At 46.0% G+C, this 21,375-nt stretch overlaps 1 protein-coding gene across 5 annotated transcripts in view; it reads right to left on the bottom strand.

The window, feature by feature from the left end:
• NCKAP1 (NCK associated protein 1) overlaps nt 1-21,375 on the bottom strand; it is a 1,877,983-nt gene that overhangs the window by 632,017 nt on the left and 1,224,591 nt on the right. For all 5 annotated transcript variants that reach the window (XM_069615779.1, XM_069615776.1, XM_069615777.1 and 2 more), the window contains one exon: nt 4,237-4,334. In XM_069615779.1, the coding sequence (XP_069471880.1) occupies nt 4,237-4,334 (98 nt within the window). The remainder of the gene's footprint in view (nt 1-4,236; nt 4,335-21,375) is intronic.

Here is a 21,375-nt window from a genome sequence, read left to right as displayed (position 1 = left end):
GCACTTTCAAATAAGAGGAGTTCTTTAACACGTAATTCACGTGGGTATCAGCATTGAAGGATTCTTCCATACAGATGGTGAGCGTTTTTACTTTGTCAACAACATAATATAATCTTGTGCCTTAAGGTCTCTTCCAGACCACTTCAATTGTGTTGTGCCTTAAGGTCGTTTACAGACTATTTCAATTGTGTTGTGCCTTAAGGTCGTTTACAGACCACTTCAATTGTGTTGTGCCTTAAGGTCTCTTTCAGACCACTTCAATTGTGTTGTGCCTTAAGGTCTCTTACAGACCATTCTATTGTGTTGTGCCTTAAGGTCTCTTACAGACTATTTCAATTGTGTTGTGCCTTAAGGTCTCTTACAGTCTATTTCAATTGTGTTGTGCCTTAAGGTCGTTTACAGACCACTTCAATTGTGTTGTGCCTCTTGGTCGCCTACAGACCATTTCCTGTCCCTGCTAACTAGCTCATAGGGAACCCACTCAGGCAGCCAGCACCACCATCATGCACATCAGCGTGCGCCTTCTATTGCACTACCTCCTTACCACACATCTGCTGCAGGCACCTCCACTCTGCTGCCAACTTCTCTCCCTCCGCAGCGGCCTGGATCAAATCCTTCCTGAGCAACAGATCTATGAGGGTCTTTGCACCCTCCGCTGCCGCAGCTCCCTCCCCTATTCATTGCGGTGTTCCTCAGGGTTCTTGCATGTCACCTACTCTTTACAATATCTTCACGAAACCACTCTTTGATGTGCTTGATTATCTGGGTGTCTCCTACACCAACTATGCGGACGACACCCAGATACTCATTCCCATTTCTGGTGATTATCTTGCTGACACCAAGGCCCTCAATGACGTCTACTTGGTCATCCAAGCCTGGATGGCCCAGCACCAGCTATGTCTGAACGACGATAAGACGGAGCTACTTATCCTGGGTACTCCACAACGCCTTAGCAAACTTGAGCCATCCTATCAGTCATTCATCATAGACGGCAACTCCATACAAGTCTCGAAAGACACCAAAACACTAGGCTTTTACCTAGATTCCACCTTATCCTTGTCAAGACAAACTATTGCAGTCAGGTCCACCTCCGCCTACACGTGCAAACTCATTTCAGCCTGTAGACCTTTCCTCACCACCCACAATAGCGTCACACTAGCGAGAACACTTATCATGGCAAAAATAGATTACTGCAGTGCTCTATATTTAGGCACTAGCCAAGAAAACCTATCCAAACTCCAAACCACCCAGAACAATGCAATTCGAGCAGCCCTGAACATCCCTCGTAACCACCACATCTCAGAAGCCAGAACTAGCCTTAAGTGGTTACCCGTGAAGCAGAGAATTTCCCTAAAAACGCTTGCCCTCACGCACAAATGCCTAGCCAACAAGGCTCCGATCTATCTCTGCAGTCGGCTTTCGCGCCACTCCACTGCCTGTCCACTAAGAACTGCCCAGACTAACTGCCTTACTATCCCCAGGTTTAAGCTCCAAAAAGCCGGAGGCACCAGCTTCCCTGTCCTAGCCTCCAAACTTTGGAATACCCTCCCCGCTGCCATCAGAGCTGAAGACTCCTTCAACACCTTCAAGAATAAAACCAAATCCTGGCTGTTTGACCAGCAATAGTTGTGTCAGACATTTGTCCTACTTACCCAGCCCGCCTGTTCCCTTACATGATTTCCGGGCTGCTACCCTCCCAACTACCTCAGGGATACTTCCTCTGCTGAGCCTAGGGATACTGTACCTTGTGTAATATTTGTAATTATTAAGTTTGTTTTTTGCTGTTTTGACACACTTTTATTGTAATTTATATCCCTGTATGTTCTTTTCTTGCAACCTTGTACAAATTGCGCCCTGATGCCCCTGGGCCTGTGGGTTTGCGCGTTATAAATAAACAAATACAAATACAAACAAGGATTCGGCATCCTTCAATTTCAAATCCTTTATAGGCATGGTTCAATTTGGCCCTAGCTTGTTTGGACCCGTACACCATCAGTTCAGTTTTGGGGCTGTTTATACAGAGCCAATTAGTTGACATCCAGTTTCTAATAACCCTGTATGCTTGATTCAATTTTTTCTGATATAGGGCATGATCACCACTAAGCTTAATAGTCAGCTGAATGTCATCTGCATAACTGGTGAACTGTAGGCTGAGTCCTTCCATTTTAGCACACAACGGTTTAAGATACATATTTAACAATGATGGTGACAGGCAAGCGCCTTGTGGCACGCAAAACAAAATCTGAGATGGTTCTGATGACATACCCCTCAGCAAATTCTGGATTTCATACCACTAAGGAAGGAGTCCATCCACTTAATCACATTATGTGGGCAGTTGCTCGTGTCAACCAGTGTGTCAAGTAATAGTTTGTGATCAAGCAGATCAAAGGCTGCTGATATATCGAGAAGAGTCAGCAGCCCCGTAATACTCTTTTCGAAAACGGCCAGCATCTGGGTGCGTAAATCTAACAGTGCGCGCTCTGCTCCAAAGTTACCACGAAACCCAAATTGTTTTAGATGCAGGAGTCCAAAAGCATCAATATATTGTTGTAACTGAGTATTGGCCATTTTATCCATTATTTTGAGCAGGGAAGGGGTGTTTGTGATTGGCCGAAGGTTGGATGGTTCCTTAGGATCCAACCCTGGTTTTTTCACAAGAGGAGTTGCTGCCACTTACTGGATCATAAATGGAATAGATCCAAGAAGAAGCAACGCATTAATGAATTTCCTAACAAAAGATGCAAATATTTCCCCATTTTCCAAGATAATTTTGGAGGGTAAAAGTCTCTCGCCAACTAGTGGGGTGCATGTTCTTCAAAGGTTTTCCATTTCAGTAACTGAAACCGTACTAAAATCAAACGGCACTTGGGACTCATGAGGGTCCTGTGTCCCGTTTTTAGCTGTACTAGACAGTTCTGTGTATTGAGGTCCGGGCTGGTTTTATTCCATGCTACAATAATTTTTTCAGCAAAGGCCTTCTAAATTTTAACGCAATCATCTTTATCTGGCACAAAATGTCTTTACAAGGCATTGGGTTTCTGTCATTTCTTAAAAATGTCAGAGCTTTTTTGTTTCGTTTCTGCCCTACTTATTTTCTCATTATAATAGTTTTTCTTATTTTCTTTTTTGCTTATATTATTTCTCAATCATTTTCCAAGCAGCTTTATTTTCCACCGTTTCATCTTTGGAACAGCTATGCTCAGCTTGCTTTTTAGCTTGTTTAAGCAAAGTCAATTCAGGAGTATACCAACTGTGATGGTTAGGACAATCTCATACATTTTTAAATTTAAAAGGAGCAGTACTATCCAGGAAGACTTCCACATGTGCGCTATATTTTTCCGCTAAGTGATCAGGAGAATCCTGATCGGTTGTAAGATTCATTAGTCCTTCTAAACAAGCGGCAAGCTTGGGAATTTTTATTTTCTTAAAATTCCTACTACAAACCTGTTTGGAAACCCTAGGATTTTGTTGCCGAAGGGCCGGTAGTTGCACCTCACATTTAATGAAAGAGTGGTCAGACCAAAAACATGGTACAGTTTTCATGGTTACCGCATGTACATTTCTAACAGAAACCCAGTCAAGGGTATGCCCCTTAATATGTGAGGGGTCTGAATTCTAGATAGCTATGTCCATGTTATTTAACAAACTCCAAGTCCATGGCTTGTTTATCTCTGGGATCTCCTTTCCATCAGTTAAAATCTCCCAGAAGAATAGTGGTAAAGTTAGGTTTGTGTACTGGTACTAGCAGCTGCCCTAAGCGATCATTGAATCTTAACATTTCTGTAGAGGGTCTGTAAATCAATAGGAAATTCACACTATTGTTGTTGGCTGTTATTTTTGTGTGTATAATTTCATACCCCTCACATTCTTTCTTAGATTCATACATTCCCCCATTCTTTTCTGCAAATTATGGCCACCCCATCCCCTAAACCTTCTACCCGTTTTTTCCCAAAAATACATAGCCTGGGAGGACGGGGTGGGGGGGAAGGTCGCGTCACCCATTCAATTTGTGGCTCATTGGATATCTGTAGCCATGCCTCAGACTCATAATATCTATCTGATCTACAATATAATCACATATGTCCACAGAGTGCTTTCGAAGTGACCTGGAGTTAAGTAATGTTATTTTTGTAAGAACTTAGGCAAAAAATGTTAAGTAACATTGAAACACTGTAGATTTGAGAAAGTAAAACTGACAATGCATAATAAATGCACACCAATAACTAAAATATTTACCTTGAGCTCAGCTACCTGTGAGGAAATATGCCACATTAAGCTTTCACTGAGAAATTTCATGCCATACGGGCCCAGCAGTTCTGAGAGTGCTCTCATTTCTGGAGAAAAAAATTACAGTTGTCATAATCCAGTAAAAGAAGTTACGTTGAGGGCAAATAAAATGATCCAAATTACAATATGCTTGGATGTCTGCATGTTCAAAAGCAAATAAATACTGTGATGTCAGTAATATAGCACCATCATAGAGAGACCCTCTACACTAACAAAATAAATCAATGCATTAAAAAGACATAAGAAAACATTACTTACCCATTGTGATCTATCTGATTGATGTTCCTCCCACAGATTCCTCATTTTAGATATCACTCTGCAGCAGCAGCAAACTTAGGAAAATGTTTCACCTCCAGTGGCGGTGTATCCATCGAGACACCCCGATAGTCCTCAGCATCCGAGACCGGACATGAAGTCTCAGCTGTGTTTGGGAATGGTTACCTTGTACTCATTCAAAAGAACTACCAAGACTTGTAATCTTAATGGACAGAATGACAGTAAAGGAGAGACTTAAAAAGGGGATATGGAACTTATTTTGAGGGGCAGGATGGGATGATAATGAACAATCCATGGGAGGAATATCCATGGGAGGAATATCCCTCCGAAAGAACATTACCAAAGGTAAGTAATTTGTTCTTCTAATGGATTGTGTACTCCCATAGATTCCTCATTTTATATACACTCCTGTAGCAGTATATGGAAAAGAGAGTGACTCCCTTTGCAATTCTGTCTTAGAGCAATCTGTTACACTACTTTTCTGAATTGAGCATCCTGGTCAGCTGATGTGTCAAGGCAGTAGTGCTTGACAAACAAGACTACAGATCTTGGGTACTAAGCCAGGTAAGCAGGGCTACATCCTTCATTTTTCCTTCTTTGTTTCCACATGGCAATTCATCCTAAAATCCACATAACCCTCACTTCCCAAAGTAATTCCTGATATTAGATATTCATTCATGAGGAGAAGGGTTTCTTTGTGCGTTAACAAGGAAGCCTGTGATTATTTCTAGACCAGCCCCGTTTCTATGAGGGTTAACAAAGGAAATAGCTTTCTGGGTGATTAAAACATGGCTTTTATGGGGCAAAGACGTGGAACAGAGTAAACGATTTTTCCTTTTCTCTGATGCTACTTCTTGATAAAGATAACTCAATGAGATCAGAGGGGATGTGTTTAGGGCAGAGAGGCAACGGTACAGGGTGGAAATGGTCATAGTAATTAGTATGGCCATGGGTAGTCAGATATTCCATCTCCCTCTTAGCTGTCCTCCAACAAAAACAAGTGCAGAGTACTTGAAAGCCTAAGCCTGCTAACATGCTTCCCCTGCTCTCAACGCTCACGACACACTGAAAATATCACTAACCCTACATCAACGGTAGCTACCTATAACCAGAACATGGAGGCAGGCCCCCCGTGGCACCTGCAAAGCTAAAACTCATAGCATACATAAATCACTGGTTTACCTCGGAGCTTAAAGACCAACGCAAAAGAAAAAGAAAAAATGCAGAAAGTAACTGGAAAAAAACTCTGACCCACAACAACAAACTTCAATTCACCACCTTAGGTACAGAATACAAAGAAGCCACCTTCCAAGCTAAGAGCAATGCGTACAATACGCGTATATAGAATGCCAACTCTGGCACCAAAGAGCTCTTCGCTGTCCTTCGGGAATTGGAATCACCTTCTCAGACCCCTGACCATTGTTATTAAGGACCAAGCCTGGTGCGAAAGCATACAAAAGGCACTCATGGACAAAATCGCATTCCTACAACATAAGATTAATCTAACAAAACTGAAGCTTGCTTCACCTGCCCAATCTACTACAGCAGAATACAACCCACCAAAAACACACCATAGGTTTGAATTCACATCTATTAATATAGATGAAACCCTCAAAATCATAAAGGGCCTAAAAAAACCTTCAAAATGCCAAGGCGACCTCTGCTCTGCCACGCTGATCAAAGAATGTGCAAACAACCTAGCCCTGTTTATCACATCACTAATAAGAAGTTGGGTATAACGTGGAACAGAGTAAAAGATTCCTTTGCCTCCAACAAACGACCATAAAATCTGAAAGAAGCCTGGCTACTCCCATTACTGTAGAAACCCACACTTGACCCTAATGTGTGGACCAACTATCGGCCCATTACTACAGTTCCCTTCCTACTAAAAATATTAGACGGAGTGGCCTATGTAAAAATCCAGAACTATCCCGAAATGCATAACCTTCTTGGCCTCCGCCAATCAGGATTCCGACCTGGCCATGGCACTGAAATGGCCCTGTTGGATCTTAAAATGCAAATGGATCAAATCAGAGACAGAGGTGACCTAGCCATCCTTCTCTTACTGGACCTCTCTGCAGCATTTGTTTTAGTGAATCACAACATCTTGTGCCGCCATCTAGCTAGCGATGCCCACTTCTCTAATAACACCATAAACTGGATTGAATCATTCCTATCTAATCGCTCCATGAGAGATTTCTCCGACACGGCAGCAGCGCCCCCTATGCCAGTCACATGCGGAGTCCCACAAGGATCTTGTGTCTCCCCTACTTTGTACAATGCGTTCACAAAATCGCTCTTTGACCGGCTTGACAATTGGTTGCCACATACACAAATTATGCGGACGACACCCAAATACTACTGTCAATCAATGGCGATTACGTCACAGACTCCAAATCCCAGAACTCTTATCTACCTCGCCATTCAAGACTGGGTGGCTCAACACAAACTCTGTCTTAATGACGATAAAACAGAGATTCTGATCATAGGCAGCCCTTCTAGGCTCAAGAACCTCCCACTCACCTACAAATCCTTCGACATCGATGGTAACAGTATCAGGGTAGCCAAAGAAGTTAAATCACCAGGGGTATATCTAGTCTCAGCACTAACGCTCACCCGACAAGTTAATGCCATCACCTCAGCCTCTGTATATACTGCTACACTTATCAGCGCATGTAGACCCTTCTTAACCGTGGAGAACTGCGTCACACTGGCCAGAGCACTGATCCTCTCCAGTATCGACTACTGTAATGCCATTTTCACAGGTTCCTTGTCAAAAAACATTAAGAAACTTCAGATTGTCCAAAACAACGCATTTAGAGAGACACTCAGTATCCCTAAATCAGACCACAACCAGAAGAAATATTCATTGGCTCCCAGTTACAGACCGTATTAAATTCAAAATACTATCACTCCCACACAAATGTCTGTCCAATACCGCCCCATGCTTCCTCTCAATCCAAATATCCAAAGTTCAGCCCTCCAGAGCAACTAGATCTGCCTATATGGGGCAGCTGACCACGCAAAGGTACAAAAGGCAAAAAGCAGGAGGCTCCAGCTTCCCTGTTATCACAGCCAACTACTGGAAGGCTCTGCCTTCGGAGCCAAGGACAGACTCCTCACTCTGGTCCTTCTGCAGAAAACTCAAAACTTGGCTCTTCAACCAAGACATCAAGAATCAACCTTTGTCTACCTTTGACCACTAAGTACTCTCTTAGCTCCAGCAGAGTATGCACGCTGAGGGGAACTAGGAAAAAGTATTCTGCAAATGTATGGATGCAATGATATGGACTAAGCCTGAAATGGACTGGATCTTCTGATGACAACGCAACTGAATAATCATGTATCAATACTTTAAGTTGTATTCAGCAAAGTTGTAACCCCACAATTAAGTTCACAATGTAACCATATTCTTAAGTACAATCGCCCATGTCCCTAAGGGTTAGGTGCGCTATATAAATGTAATAAATAAATGAAATAAATAAATAAATGACATCAACAGAAGATTGCAGGTAACAGAAATTAGCATTGGCAAAAACAACAGTTTGGGTATGTGTAGTTCTGCAGTGATTTAACCTCTGCAATATCATAGAATTTATAGTATACAGTTTTGTCATGACCAGTGGCGACTGGTTGTGTATAGTTGGCTGGGTGCTGCCACCTCACTTGAGTGGCAGGCAGAAAAGTCCATTATTGTAGGGGAGGCTGTGTCGCCTGCCTATGAGCAGGGGCACGTCACCCGCTACCTTTATTTTCTGTCTTTAATGTGGGGCACTTCGGGCTTCACAAAAGGTGTAGCATGCAGTTAAGAGACCAGCGGAACGTAGGAGATGTGGCCCTCCCACCTTTCATTAGTGTGCTTCTAGCGTAGGCCACGCTCACTGAGAGGAGTTTTCTCCTCTCCTCCCAGTCAGCGTGCTCAGGGTGCCGGTGTGCAGATGGTGCAAATAAGTAGTATGTGAAAATATCTATGTATATTGTGTAATATGTTTTTATGTATGCGTGCATGCAAGTGGGGTTGTCTGAGCTCATGCATGCATGTGTCCTTCTGTGAATGTGTGTATTTCTGTTTTTATGGATGCATACATACAAGCAGTTGTCTAAGTGCTGTATGAATGCAAGCATATAAAGGTGTGTGTGTGTACATGAGAGGGGAGTGAGCAAGAGCAGGCTTCTAATTTTAGGAGAGGGGGAGGGGCTATTAGGTGTGTTATTTGAACTGGCATCAAATGTAAAGGAAACAGAGTGCTATCACATAGCTAGACTGGTATACTTGGATGCAGCCAGCCTAAAGTCTTTCTTACAGTGGCATAGCATTTTACTGGGCATCCAGGGGGAGGCAAACATTATGAGGGCTATGTGAAGAGTCAGGAATGAAACTGACACAAGCTAGTCATATTTTTGGTTAAATTGAAAACAAAAAGGTGGGGAAAAGCTCTCTCTCACCCTGCTCTAAGAGAAATGTCCCTACCTAAAACTAAATATCTGTCTGTGTCAGGATGTTAAAATCAAAACCGTCCTTGTGTCCAAAAGTTCTATTTTGCCCCTCACACTGTAAACTATACTATAAGGTGAAAAGGGAAATGTCCTTAACCTTTGGTGATTGTAAATGTGTTCCTAAAAGAAGAAAAAACAGCTCCAACATAAAAGTTATCCAAGGGTGAAAAGCCTTGGGCTCCAGGCGGTGGCTACCTTCCCCTATACAAATTATTGTTTTCCTAACAGTTCTTTGTGTCTTTCTTGGCCCACAACAGTTCTGTTATTTCCAAAGCTCCTTAGCTTTGTAGTTTTACCTCTTTCAAAAAGTTCCTTTTGTTTGGGTAAACACAGTTCTATATTTATTCCCATGACTTATTGTAGACTTACAACTGCCTAGTATACTCTCCAGCCAGGGCTTCTTGTATTCACACACAATTGTCACTGCCTGGTTTACATTCCTGCCAGTACTACTTATATTTCATGCAGTTTCTCTTACTTATACAGTTGTGCATACCCTTTTTGGTATAGTATATCTCTGTGATACATCATTCGATTTGGGTTCCCCACATATGGTATTCCATACAGTCAGATCTTGTTAGGGGCCTTATTCGCAATATACTTTGTTTACCATTCAGTCTCGTTACTTTCTCTCCTTCTGTGGCTTTAATTATTATAGTTCGTATTTGGCACGGTTGCTGAAATGCCCCGGGTACCAACTGTCTTTGGGCTGACTCACCGGCTCTCGTTGGCGTTCTCGACACCGTTTGCGCTCAACCAGTAAATGTATACCACCTGCCTTCCTCTTTCGGACTGCTCTCATTTCGCTCTGGTGTCTTCCGCAACCTGACCTTAGCACGCCTGTCTCGATATAGGTCCTGGTAGGTAAAACGCTGCATTCTGTGGTTGCTGCATGCCCAAGAGTTTTCCACTGGCTCCTGGCGTGCATGTCTGTGGCGCGACCTGACTTTGTAGCGCTTCTCTTCTCCCTTGCTGGTGAGCAGCTCAGTTCCGCCACATCGGTCCGTGCTTCCAGGCTTCACAATCCTTGCGGGTGAATGGCTCTACTTCTTAAAAACAGCAGCAGCTTCTATGACTTGGCCTCTGGTGTTTAAATCTATCTTGAAAATAAATAGAACACTAAATGAGTTTGTGACTCCTTTCGTTCTGCAATGCTCCTTCCCTCTTCCTCGTCCCAGTATTTTGGCGATTGTGGGAAAAGGGGTCCATTGTGGTCGGGTGGTGTAGATTACTTGGAAAATCACTTTCAACAGTTTTAATGATAAATCAGTTCTATATGGTGAATAATTAGAACTGAAAAGGTTTTTTTTGGAGCTTCCACATATTAGACCAGGGATGGAAGTTTGGTCTACAGAGTTTTGGAAAAGGGTTTCTCTAGTTTCCCTACCATGGGGTGTAGATGTATGGCAATAGGCCATGAGGGTATTGGGTATAAAAGGGGGCATCTTCAGGGGCAAATGGGGGATACCAGGTCTCATCTAATGCAGCTATGACATTTCCCTGGAGCCTGTCTCCTCCCATGTGATTCCAACCTCATATAGCCGCCCCCAGGGTCAGGATCAGGTAGCAGCTGCTGTCCCCTGGCCAAATGTGAGGAGGTTACCGACAGGGGATTATTGATGACTCCCTTGGATTCATCACAGCTATTACATAGCTAGACTGGTATACTTTGGTACAGCCAGTCTAGCTATACTTTCTAACTTTGACATGGCATGTATACCGGTCATCAATGGTAAAGCAAACACGATGAGTGCTTTTATGTACTAGATGGGTTTGTATTGGTGCAGCCAGTTTAAATCTACTTTCTTAAATTGTCCCGCATTTTTACTAGGCATCAATGGTAAAGAAAACATGATGAGGGCTACTATGTAGCTATACTTGCATACGCGGATGCAGCCAGTCTACCTACACTTTCTTACTGTGGCATGGCATTCTTTACTGGAATGAAGGTTAATGGCGGCATGATTACGTTGCGAGATTGGCTTTCATTGGTAAAGCCATTCTGGATCTTTTCTGTGGCATGGCATTCACTGGAATAGCAAACAAGTTTTATTACAGGGATAAACTGGTCTTCACGGAATTGCCACTTTGGCTATATATTCTTACTGTATCATGGCATTTTGTTACTGGGGATCAACGGTAAAGCAAACATAATAAGGGTTTATTAAATGTCTAGACTGTCCTACATTAGCGCAGCAAGGCTGGAATTGTTTTCTTACTGTGGCCTGCCATTTTGTACTGGCAAAGCCAACAGCAATAATTTTGTTAGAGAAGGAAAAGAAAACATTTCTTTGCTTTTTGCCTCCTCTTGTCCTGCAAATCCCTGCAATCCTGATGTTTCCGTTAAAGTACTCGAAAGGATTGAATGGACCAGGCCTTGCATGTCTTGTCAAAGTTGTAGCCTTGTGGGCAAGTTTGGTAATAGCTTACAAAGACAAGCCTGTTAGGGCTTTAGCCTTTTCTTTAGTTGGGGCATCACCAGTTGAAGCTATCCACAACAGAATCTATCGTAGAGAGGCACTCCAGGATACACCATTTAGAATACCCTAGCCCCAGGAGGAATCAACCAAGAACTGAATTTAACCTGTTATTTATGAGATTTGTATCTGCTTGGTTGTATCTGACACCAATAAGACAGTTGATGAACCCAGTAGGGTGTTATTTTCTTTTGGAGAATTCCACATTGTAACTCATCTACGCCTGTTTATGAGACTATGTTTAGCTTGGTTGTGTCTGGTACCTATGAGACAGTTGATGAACACACCAGGTAGCTCATACCCTTGGGGAAATTCCACATTGTAATTCATCTACACTCTTACGTGGTGCTCTTGTTTGGACCTTGTCATGTATTTTTCACATATCATATATTATGATGTTATAGTATTTGGCATGTTTCTACGCTTTACTGTCAATTCGATCCAGATATGGAATTCACTCTGTCTTTTTGAATCTCTGGACAGATATCTTTTTTTTCTCAGTGCACATAAGGGGTCTATATCCGTTTGCTGTTCCGTAGCCTATCCTTTATTTCCTCCTCTCATTTATCTCTTATACTCCCACTTCTTTGCTTGTTGATTGAGCCCAAAAACATCAGCTCAACTGTTGAATGTCCACATTTCTTGTGATTTAATTTTAAAGGTCGGTCTTGTCACCAGATATTGAACTGTCCTGCTGAAAGCACACCACCTACTAGGTGGGTGTGCCTTCATATCTTGCATCCCTGTATACGTTGCATTGTATTCCTGTTTTAAAAATCAAATCTAGGTGGGTGTGCTTTCAGATCTTGCATCTTGCATGCATTTTGTGCTGCACTGCATTGTATTCCTGTTTAACCCCCAAGTGCCAAGGATGAGGTATCTCGTCCTTGGGATTACCTCCCCAGTGCCAAGGACGAGATAGCTCGTCCTTGGCACTTAAGGGGTTAATGAAGGAGAATGTTAGAAGGCTTTGAATGGTGAAATACCGAAATCATCAAAAAAGGCCTTGGCAGTGGGGGGGAGGGGTGGCATGGCAGTTAAAAGGTTAAAAACCAAATCTAGGTGGGTGTGCGTTCACATCTTGCATCCCTGTGTACGCCACATTGTATTCCTTTTTAAAAATGTATTCCTGCACCCCACCTATTGCTCTGCATTTGTATTGTGCCCTCCTTAACTACTAGGCCGTCTGAGTTAGGGCCAGGACTGTGCATTGCAGCCCCCCCTTTCTTTCTCTTCCCTTCCCTCATCTATCGTCTGCCACTGAGATGGCATCTCTCCAATCTTCTCTAACTGCTACACTATCACCTATCCTTCCTCTCCCACAATATCTGGATGAAAAAAGCACAAAAAAGACATCCTGAATGCAAATCCTGGCCTTCCCATTGCAGACACCTATGTCTCATCTCTACTCTCTCCCCTTTCTCATCCTCTCCCATTAATGGTGGCACCAAGTGGGAAGTCCTCTTGGCGGGCTTCTTCTCATCACGATGCATCATTAATGCCTACCACACTGGCACTATCCTGGTTCAGGGTCCTCAGGCCGAACTCCTCTTTGACCGGATGCTACCATCCCCTCATTAACTTTATTCCTTCTCCTGCCTCTCCCCCTACTTCCCCCCTCTGCTCCCCCCTCTGACTGAAGTACCACGCCCCTGTACTCCACCTCAGAAAGCCTTCAAAGGCAGAGATTGTCCGCCCCTGGCAACTCTCAAGGCTGGCTCAGCCAAAAAACACTCTGCTGACATTTGCCTCCTTCTTGAAGACACTGACCTTGACATTCTCGCTCTTACTGAGACATGGTTCAAGGCCAGCTCAGTCACCACTTTTGACTCCCTCCTACCTGACGGCTTTAAGATCATTTCCAAGCCTCAACCTCACCGTGCTGGCGGTGGGGTTGCCTTAATGTTCCCTGAGTGGGTTCCTTCTTCCATCTTACCCACTCAGCCCGGGATGGAATGGGAACCAGAAGAGGCCCTGGAAATAATTACTGGGAACCAAAAGAGGCCCTGGAAATAATTTTCAAAGTAGCCTCATATTACAAATTTTCAGCAAGCCCAACGCTTTTGCTATGAGAACATTTGGAAATACCATACAAAAGAGGTCCAGGGTGCAGAGGCCTACCGTGAAATCTTCAGAGATCCCTACGGGCCAGTCCACCCCTGCACTCAGCTCTACTCTTCCTTTGAGAGCCTGGTATGCAAATTGGTTATCTCTCCCACCTCCATCCTGACCATTGCTACATTTACCGGCCTCCAGACGCTATCTCCCAGTTCCTCTCTGAATGGGACAATTTCTGTTCCTCCTTACTCTCAACCTCCTCCAACCTGCTGCTCCTGGGAGACTTTAACATCCAATTAGACTCCCCTGGCGCAGCATCCACTCTTTTCATTGACCCCTGCACCTCCATATCCCTCTCCATTCTCCCTTTTGGTCCTACCCCCTCTGCTGGACACCCTCATCCACTCTACCCTCATCTTGCATCTCCCCTGGTGACCCCTCTCTCTTAGTCTGACCAATCTCTTCTCCCCTCCAACCTGGGTCGCTAGAGCTTTGTAAACACTCCTCCAAAAACCCTGCCAACCTCATTCACAAACATCTGTCCGATGAAACGAGTGTCAGCTGATGCCTTCACTTGCACCCTTATCCACCCCTTTCCCTCCCAACTCAGACTCTACTACCGACACTGCTCTCAGCAACTTCCACCTGTCCATCACCAACACCCTTGACATTCTTGCCCCAGTCATGAGGATCCGCTTGATACCCGCCTCTAAGAAGAACACTTAGTATGACTCCAAACTTGCAGACCTGAAACTAAAGTGCAGAGCTGCAGAACGGAAGTGGCAAACCTCAGGCTCATCCTCTGACAAACTGGCCTGCCGCCTGCTCCAAAGGCAATACAGATTCTCTATCCGTGCAAAGAAAGGAACACGTTACTTACATGTAACTATTGTTCTCCAGCATGGGTATGGCATGGATTCACATGCTAAAGAATATTCCCCATTGCCAGGCTGTGAATCCTTAGTAAAAGAAAAAACTGTTTCACTTACAAACTGTATTTCTCCTTTAAACCAATCACTGTCCTCTGGGTTGGGTCATGCTGCCCCCATCCAATGACAGCACTCTCCCTAAGCACCTCCTCTAGCAGCCATCTTCAGATTTGGTAAGCAAGTGACAGTATGACGCAAAGGGGTCGGAGATAAGAGTTCGAATGTGAATCCATGCCAGACCCGTGCTGGAGAACAATAGTTACAAGTAACTAACTTGCTCCTTCTCCAGCATGGGGTCTGGCATGGATTCACATGCTCATGAATAACGAATGCATATTAGTACCACATTACCCAACCACGGAAGGTGGCAAGGCTCAACAGAAGCAATTAAATCTTACCTCCGGAACAGACTCACCTCAAGCGAACAGGTTGCATAGCACTGCTTGGCCAATTCTGGACTCCTCCCTGGAATCTTTGTCGATGCAGTAGAACATTGTGAAGGTGTGTTGTACCTCCACGTAGCAGCCCTGCAGCTGTCCAGCAGGGGCACACCAGACAGGGACGTCGTCTTTGCAGCGATCGCTCTAATGGAGTGCGCTCTCGGACTGCCGGTTCACCAAACCGATTGCAATGCATAATGCAGCCGGAGAGCCACCTTGAAATGGAAGCCTTGGACAAGGCCTTCCCATGGTTCACAGGGTCAAAGTTCACGAACAGTTGTGAAGTCTTCCGAAAACGTTGCGTATAACTTCAAAGCATGAACAACGTCTAGCGAGTGCAAGGCCCTTTCAGCCAGTGATTAAGGTTATGGGGAAAAAACAGGTAACATCGAAGACTCGTTGAGATAGAATTCCAACAGAACCTTTGGCATGAAAGAGGAGTACGTCCATAGCACCACCCTCGATTTATGGAAAGTCAGCTATGGTTGCTTGCAAGATAGGGCCTGGATCTTACCTGCCCTCCTGACAGAGATGATGGTCACAAGAAAAGCCGTCTTCCCGAGAGGGATTTGAGTGGGGCCTGATGCATAGGCTCGAAAGGGGGCACCCCATGAGCTTCGTCAGAACCAGGTTGTGTTGCCACGCCGGGGCAGGAGCCTTCACCGGCGGGAAAAAACAAAAAAGTCCTTTGAGGAACTCCTTCATGAGTCGGTGAGACCCCAGTGAAGATCTTCCTGGAGACCTGGTGTAGCGGGAGATAGCTGCCAGATGCACCTTGATAGAAGCATTTGCCAGGCCGGCCTTGGCCAAGGAGAGGAAGTATGGAGAATATGCAGGGCTGTGAACCTCAGCAGGGTAATCTTCTGTGACCAGCACCATGTAGCGAATTGCTTCCATTTGTGACCTTAGGACTTCAAAGATGATGACGCCCTGGCAATGGCAAGGATCTCTCTGCAGTCCGCAGGCAACTCGAATCCACCCAACTCCAGGACAGCCTGAGCCAAGCCCTCAGGTTCAGCAATCCTGGGTCGTGATACAGGATTTAGTTTCCTTCTCTGGTGAGAAGATCTGGAACTACCGGCAGCTTGACTGAGAAGGTTCAGGTACCAAATCTGCATCTCGGCCACGCTGAGGCGATGAGTATAATCCTGCATTGACACCGAGTGTATTGATGACTTGTATCAGGAGAGGCAACAGAGGAAACACGTACAGGAACAGGCCATCCCATGGGAAGGAGGACACGTCCCCCATTCTCCTCCGTTGGTGGAATCTGCTGGCAAACGTCTGGCATTTGGAGTTCGCCGGGGTTGCGATCTGGGGCCTGTCCCACTTGACGAGTATGCAGCCCACCTGGTCCTGCCAAAGTTCCCACTCCTGGCAGGAGCGCAACTCCATGCTGAGGGAGTCTGCAATGGTGTTCTTGACTCCCGCTAGGTGAAGAGGAACGAGGAACATCTCTTGTCCGACGTTCCAGTGTCACTAGTCCTGCGCTTCCGTGGAGAGCGCTGGGGATCGAGTGCCCCCCTGTTTCCTGATGAAGAACATTGTGGTGGTGATGTCTGTGAAGATCCTCACCACCTTGTCCTGCAGAGACGGAAGGAACAACTTGAGGGCCCAGAATACTGCCCGTAGCTCCAAGATGTTGATATGGAGATCCTTATCCTTTGGCAGCCACAGGCCTCTGGCATGCAGACGTCCGTTGTGGGCTCCACAGCATTCCAGGGAAGAGTCCGTGGTGACCGTCTCCTGGTAGGGATGGTTTTGAAACCCCATGCCCTGAGTGATGTTGGAGTGGACGCCCCACCACCCTATCGCCCGACGGAACTCAACGTCAAGCGGGATCTTGTCCGCAAAGCTTTTGGACACCTGTATCCAGCGAGCGTCCAGGAACTCCTGAAGAGGTCGCATCTGTAACCTGCAGAGCCGAATGAGGTAGATGCAGGACGACATCATGCCGAGCAACGACTTGATGGTTCATGCAGTGGCGGTCTTCATCGACAACAGCCGCTGCACCTTCCCTTGAATGGCCGCTACCCTGTGCTCCGAGGGTGATGCCAGGCAGGACACCGTACTGGGTCTAGCTCCTAGGAACAGCGCGTTGTGCGATGGTGTTAAGCAGGACTTTGGATAGTTGATGGAGAATCCCAGATCCGTCAGTAGCTGGACGGTCGCCTCCATGTGTCTTGCGAGAGGGCCCGGATGAGCCAGTCGTCGAGGTACGGGTATACATGTACACCCCGCAGATGTAGATGGGCCACCACCGGTGCCAGGCACTTCGTGAACACTCTGAGGGCCGACTTCAATCCAAAAGGTAGGGCCTTGAACTGGAAGGGCTGGCACTGCATTACTAAACACAGAAACTTTTGATGTGCCTTGTGAATGGGGACATGGAAATGGGTGTCCACCAGGTCAAGAGACGTCAAGAAGTCTCCTTCCTCCAGTTGGCTGAGCACGTGCTGCAACATGGCCATCCTGAACTTTTGGGACTAAGTATTTTTTGAGACGTCGCAGGTCTAGGATGTGTATCCAGCCCACTGTCTTCTTTCTGACCAGAAAGTATCTGGAATAGACTCTGGAGCCCCGGAGCCGTTGGGGAACTAGCTCTATCGCACCCTTTCCACAACATTGCCCGTACCTCTTCCAGGAACTAGGAAATGTGATGCTCCTGACGGGTAACTGGAGGGATCCGTGGGCACTTGCGTTGAAACTCCAGGTTGTGTCCCTGGGCGAGAGTGTGTAGCACCCATCTCTCAGTGATTATCTTCTTCCACTCGGTGATTAACCTCATCAGCCGGCCAGCCACTGGGGTGCACGCGTGGGGGCCCGACGTCCTGGCCGGTTCAGACCTGTTTCGGAGCCAGCGTTCTGCTCTGTGGGCGACCGCGGCGCTGTCCTCCACTACCATAGGCCTGGGAATGGCCTATGTAGGTTTCCTGGATGGCTGATGGTTGTAAGGAACTCATGGTGGCAACAGTAAAGACAGACAAGGGATCACAGTTCAAGGGTGTTTATTAAACTGTATATGCGGGTTGGAAAACCACCTTATCTAAACCTAAATCTAAGATGGGAGCAAGCTACGATCATTGAATAATAATAATGCAGTCCTAGTGGCGTCTTATCAAATAAAAGGGCCTATCCTTACAACTAAATACAAAAAGAGTGTGGGATAATGTTCACAAGAAAGAAGTGTTCACAAATGATAAGTCTGGATGTGGTAGCTGGGGGTCTGTCTTCCGCACGTTTTGATCACTGGACAAGGCGGGACTCCTGAGCACAGCACATGCCCTAGCTTTCCCAGCACGAGACAACAGTTCAGCTCTCATGTATCAGGACCTTCAGTGGTTACAAAATGTCTCTTGCCTCACATGACCTGATATGTTCAAAACAATAAACAAAAGTTCCTTTCTGCTTGTATGCCGGGGGATGATTCTTCACCCCTGGGTCCCCCCTCCTCCGGGCTCAGACCCCTCTCGAATATCAGCCTCCCTCAGTTGGGTTCAACTCTGGTTTGTATTCACAAATGCTTTCACCTGTTCCTTCAGAAGTCTTAATGTCTTTTTAAACCAGGCTTCACAAATCTTAATGTCTTTTTAAACAGTTCACTGTGGACATCCCTCTGTCGGGTTCCCTCTTGACAACGCAGTTCCTTGGGACTTCAGGCTTTGCCCCGTTCCATCGGCATCGCTCCGTCGGGTTTACTCTTGCCAATCACACAGTCCTTCTCTTGAATTCACTACGTGGGATTCTTTTCCCTTAGCTTTCCAATTACGTGCCGGTGAAGAGGAGGTGTCGACAACTGAATGCAGTGGGACCAGCCTCCAACACCCCCACTTAAAGTGAGGCATAGAAATCCATGTGGGGTGAACTAGGCTTTCAAATATGTTAAAATAGAAATCATAAAGTTAAATCATAAAGTTAAAAGACGTTCGTGTTTTAAATTGTGTTGTGTTTATAAAATCATAAATGTGTTAAATGCTTTAAATCATGAATGATGTATTGAGAAGGGCAAGATATGGAAATATACTATAAAAAATTGGGTAGAAAAATAACCACGTGTTTAAATGTAACCAGACAGAAAAGAAATCCACCATTATGTGTAACTGGCCAATGCCTTTAATTCAAACAATGCCTTTAACGACCAATAGAATGTATTTAATGAAGCTCATCTTTGCCGACAGCGTTGAAATGAGTCAGACCTATTCTTGCCAATGTCCCTGCGGTATCAGATAAGCAGCTTGGGACCAGACAGCTAACAATGCCGTGTCTGGGTTTTTAGCAAGGGGACACCGCTGCATGACCAAATAAGGGTTGCTAAACCGGGAAATCCGATGGCAAGTGCCAAAATGTATCTCAATTTGAAGGTTAAAGCAGAGAATGACTACTCGCCAGGTGTGAGATTAATGTCAAATGGAAAGTTTTGCTTAAAGTAATTTAAAAAAGGTTGGCTGGTTTTCACTCTCAGAATTCATATAAAAACAGCTCTGTCTTCAGAACGAGGGCTGAGTTCCTGTATTTGATAAAGATGCATTGTGTGCGTCAGTCTGGCATGAATAAACCCGACGTCCCTGAAAAGTCGTCTATGTTTCATGGTATGCTGTCTGAGTCTGTCCCTGAGTGTTGAGAGCCCAGCAGAGCCTAGCATAGGTTCAGAGGAGAAAGATGGGGGTCCCAGGACCCGGAGAACACCAGTCAAAGACTTTGGACTGTATAGGGGGTTTTGCTAGACCCCTGTATGACCACTTTGACCTTTTCCTTGCGGCTCTCCTATGTCCTTCTGGTATCGGTAGTTTCAATAAACGCAGGATCAACCAGTGTCTCTCGAGTGAGCACCCACGTGTGCCGGGCCCCTCTGCAGCTGGGTTTCCCTCAACAGTTTACAGTTCTTTGAACATCCCTCAATTTGCCACTTTGCAACTTTCATTCAACACAGTTCGGTTTGTTATTCGCTCTCCCCTCGACTCACCGGCTGTGAAGAACCAATTGGCTTTTCATGTATCTGGAGTCAAGGACGGTTGGCATGCTCCGTGTACCGTTGATGTCTGCTGCAACACACGCTGTCTTACGATTCCTTCCACAGAGGTCTTGTTGGTCTGGGTCGCAAAGGTCGCTTCTCTCCTCGTCACCCTTTCGGTTTCTCGTCGCCTTCCTCTTCCTCATTAACTGCTGTGCTTGGATAGCTGTCTCTTTGCGAGGTCTGCCTTGCTCGTATTGTGCTCTTGTGCTCCACCTTTTTATATCCCTGTGGGGAAGAGTAAGGCTGTCAGGTGTGTGTGATTCTGGTCAATTGCCTGACTTTGTCTGACCCTTGTGTTGGGACATTTCAGGTAAACGGCTCTGGTATTAGTCCGTTGTCTTTCGTTGTGTGCAAAAGTGTTCGGGTCGGAAAATTGGGGCGGGGGTTGGTAGAGTGGCTGAGTATCCTACATGGTAGGATGGGGAAAGGGTTTACGAGAAGGGGGATACCGCGTCTCACCCGTCAGGGGCCCACTTCCAGTCCCCAAGGACCCCCCCATTCAGGTGTTCCTCCCTCACTGGTGCACCCCCAGGAACTGCATTCAATCGCGAAGGATGTGTCCTGGCCACCTGGATGCCAGATCCCCGGGGACTAGTAAGGTAGACACCTTCAGGTTCCTCACACGGTACGAAGAGGAGAAACCTTTGGAAGACCTGCTCGACATTCCCCTGGAGCAGCCAAAAGAAGAGTGCTGCTGCTGGAGAGTGGCCAATGAACGCGCCGTCTCCGTATCCAGTTTGATGGCCAGGACAGACTTGTCGAGGGCCTTCCCAAAAAAGTTCTCTCTGTAGAAGGTCATGTCCAACACCTACGTCTGGCCTTCATCCAGCCTTGTCGATGAAGGCAGACAATGTTCCCCATCTGACGGAACCCTGTATTGGCGACGTCCAACGCCACTGTAATGGCGTTATCAGACGCAACTTCCCCCTCCTGGAAAAGAGCGATTGCCTCCATCCTCTTATCGTCTAAGATGAACTCCAGAATAGGGCCCAGCTTGCCCCACATCTCCCTGTCATACCTGGCTAGGATCGCCAGTGCGTTGGCTGCCTTGATCATGGACCCCACTGTTTAAATCACCTTCCTTGCCATGGAGTCGAGCTTCTCCCTTCGCTGTCCGGAGGGACCGAAGATGAGGACGCGTTAGCCGGCCGTTCTCTCGCGGCTGCCGACACCACAGAATCCGGCGATGGTTCTGACCTGAGGCACTTGGGTGCGAGTCCGGCACCCGATACTACTTCTTCAGTCTATCCTGTTTGGGTGGAGCCGTGCAAGGGTTCTTCATGAAGGCCAGGCCAACATTCGATATGCCGTGGCGCATCCAAATGCGAAGACTTGCAGCCCACTGCGACGATATAGTCGTCGTCTGTGCAGGTGGCCGTCCCTGTGTTTGGTGGGGG

Source organism: Ambystoma mexicanum, chromosome 9 (genome assembly GCF_040938575.1).
Source record: "Ambystoma mexicanum isolate Mex_15411 chromosome 9, UKY_AmexF1_1, whole genome shotgun sequence".
Classification (NCBI taxonomy): domain Eukaryota; kingdom Metazoa; phylum Chordata; class Amphibia; order Caudata; family Ambystomatidae; genus Ambystoma; species Ambystoma mexicanum.
This window is presented reverse-complemented; position numbering and strand designations above follow the sequence as displayed.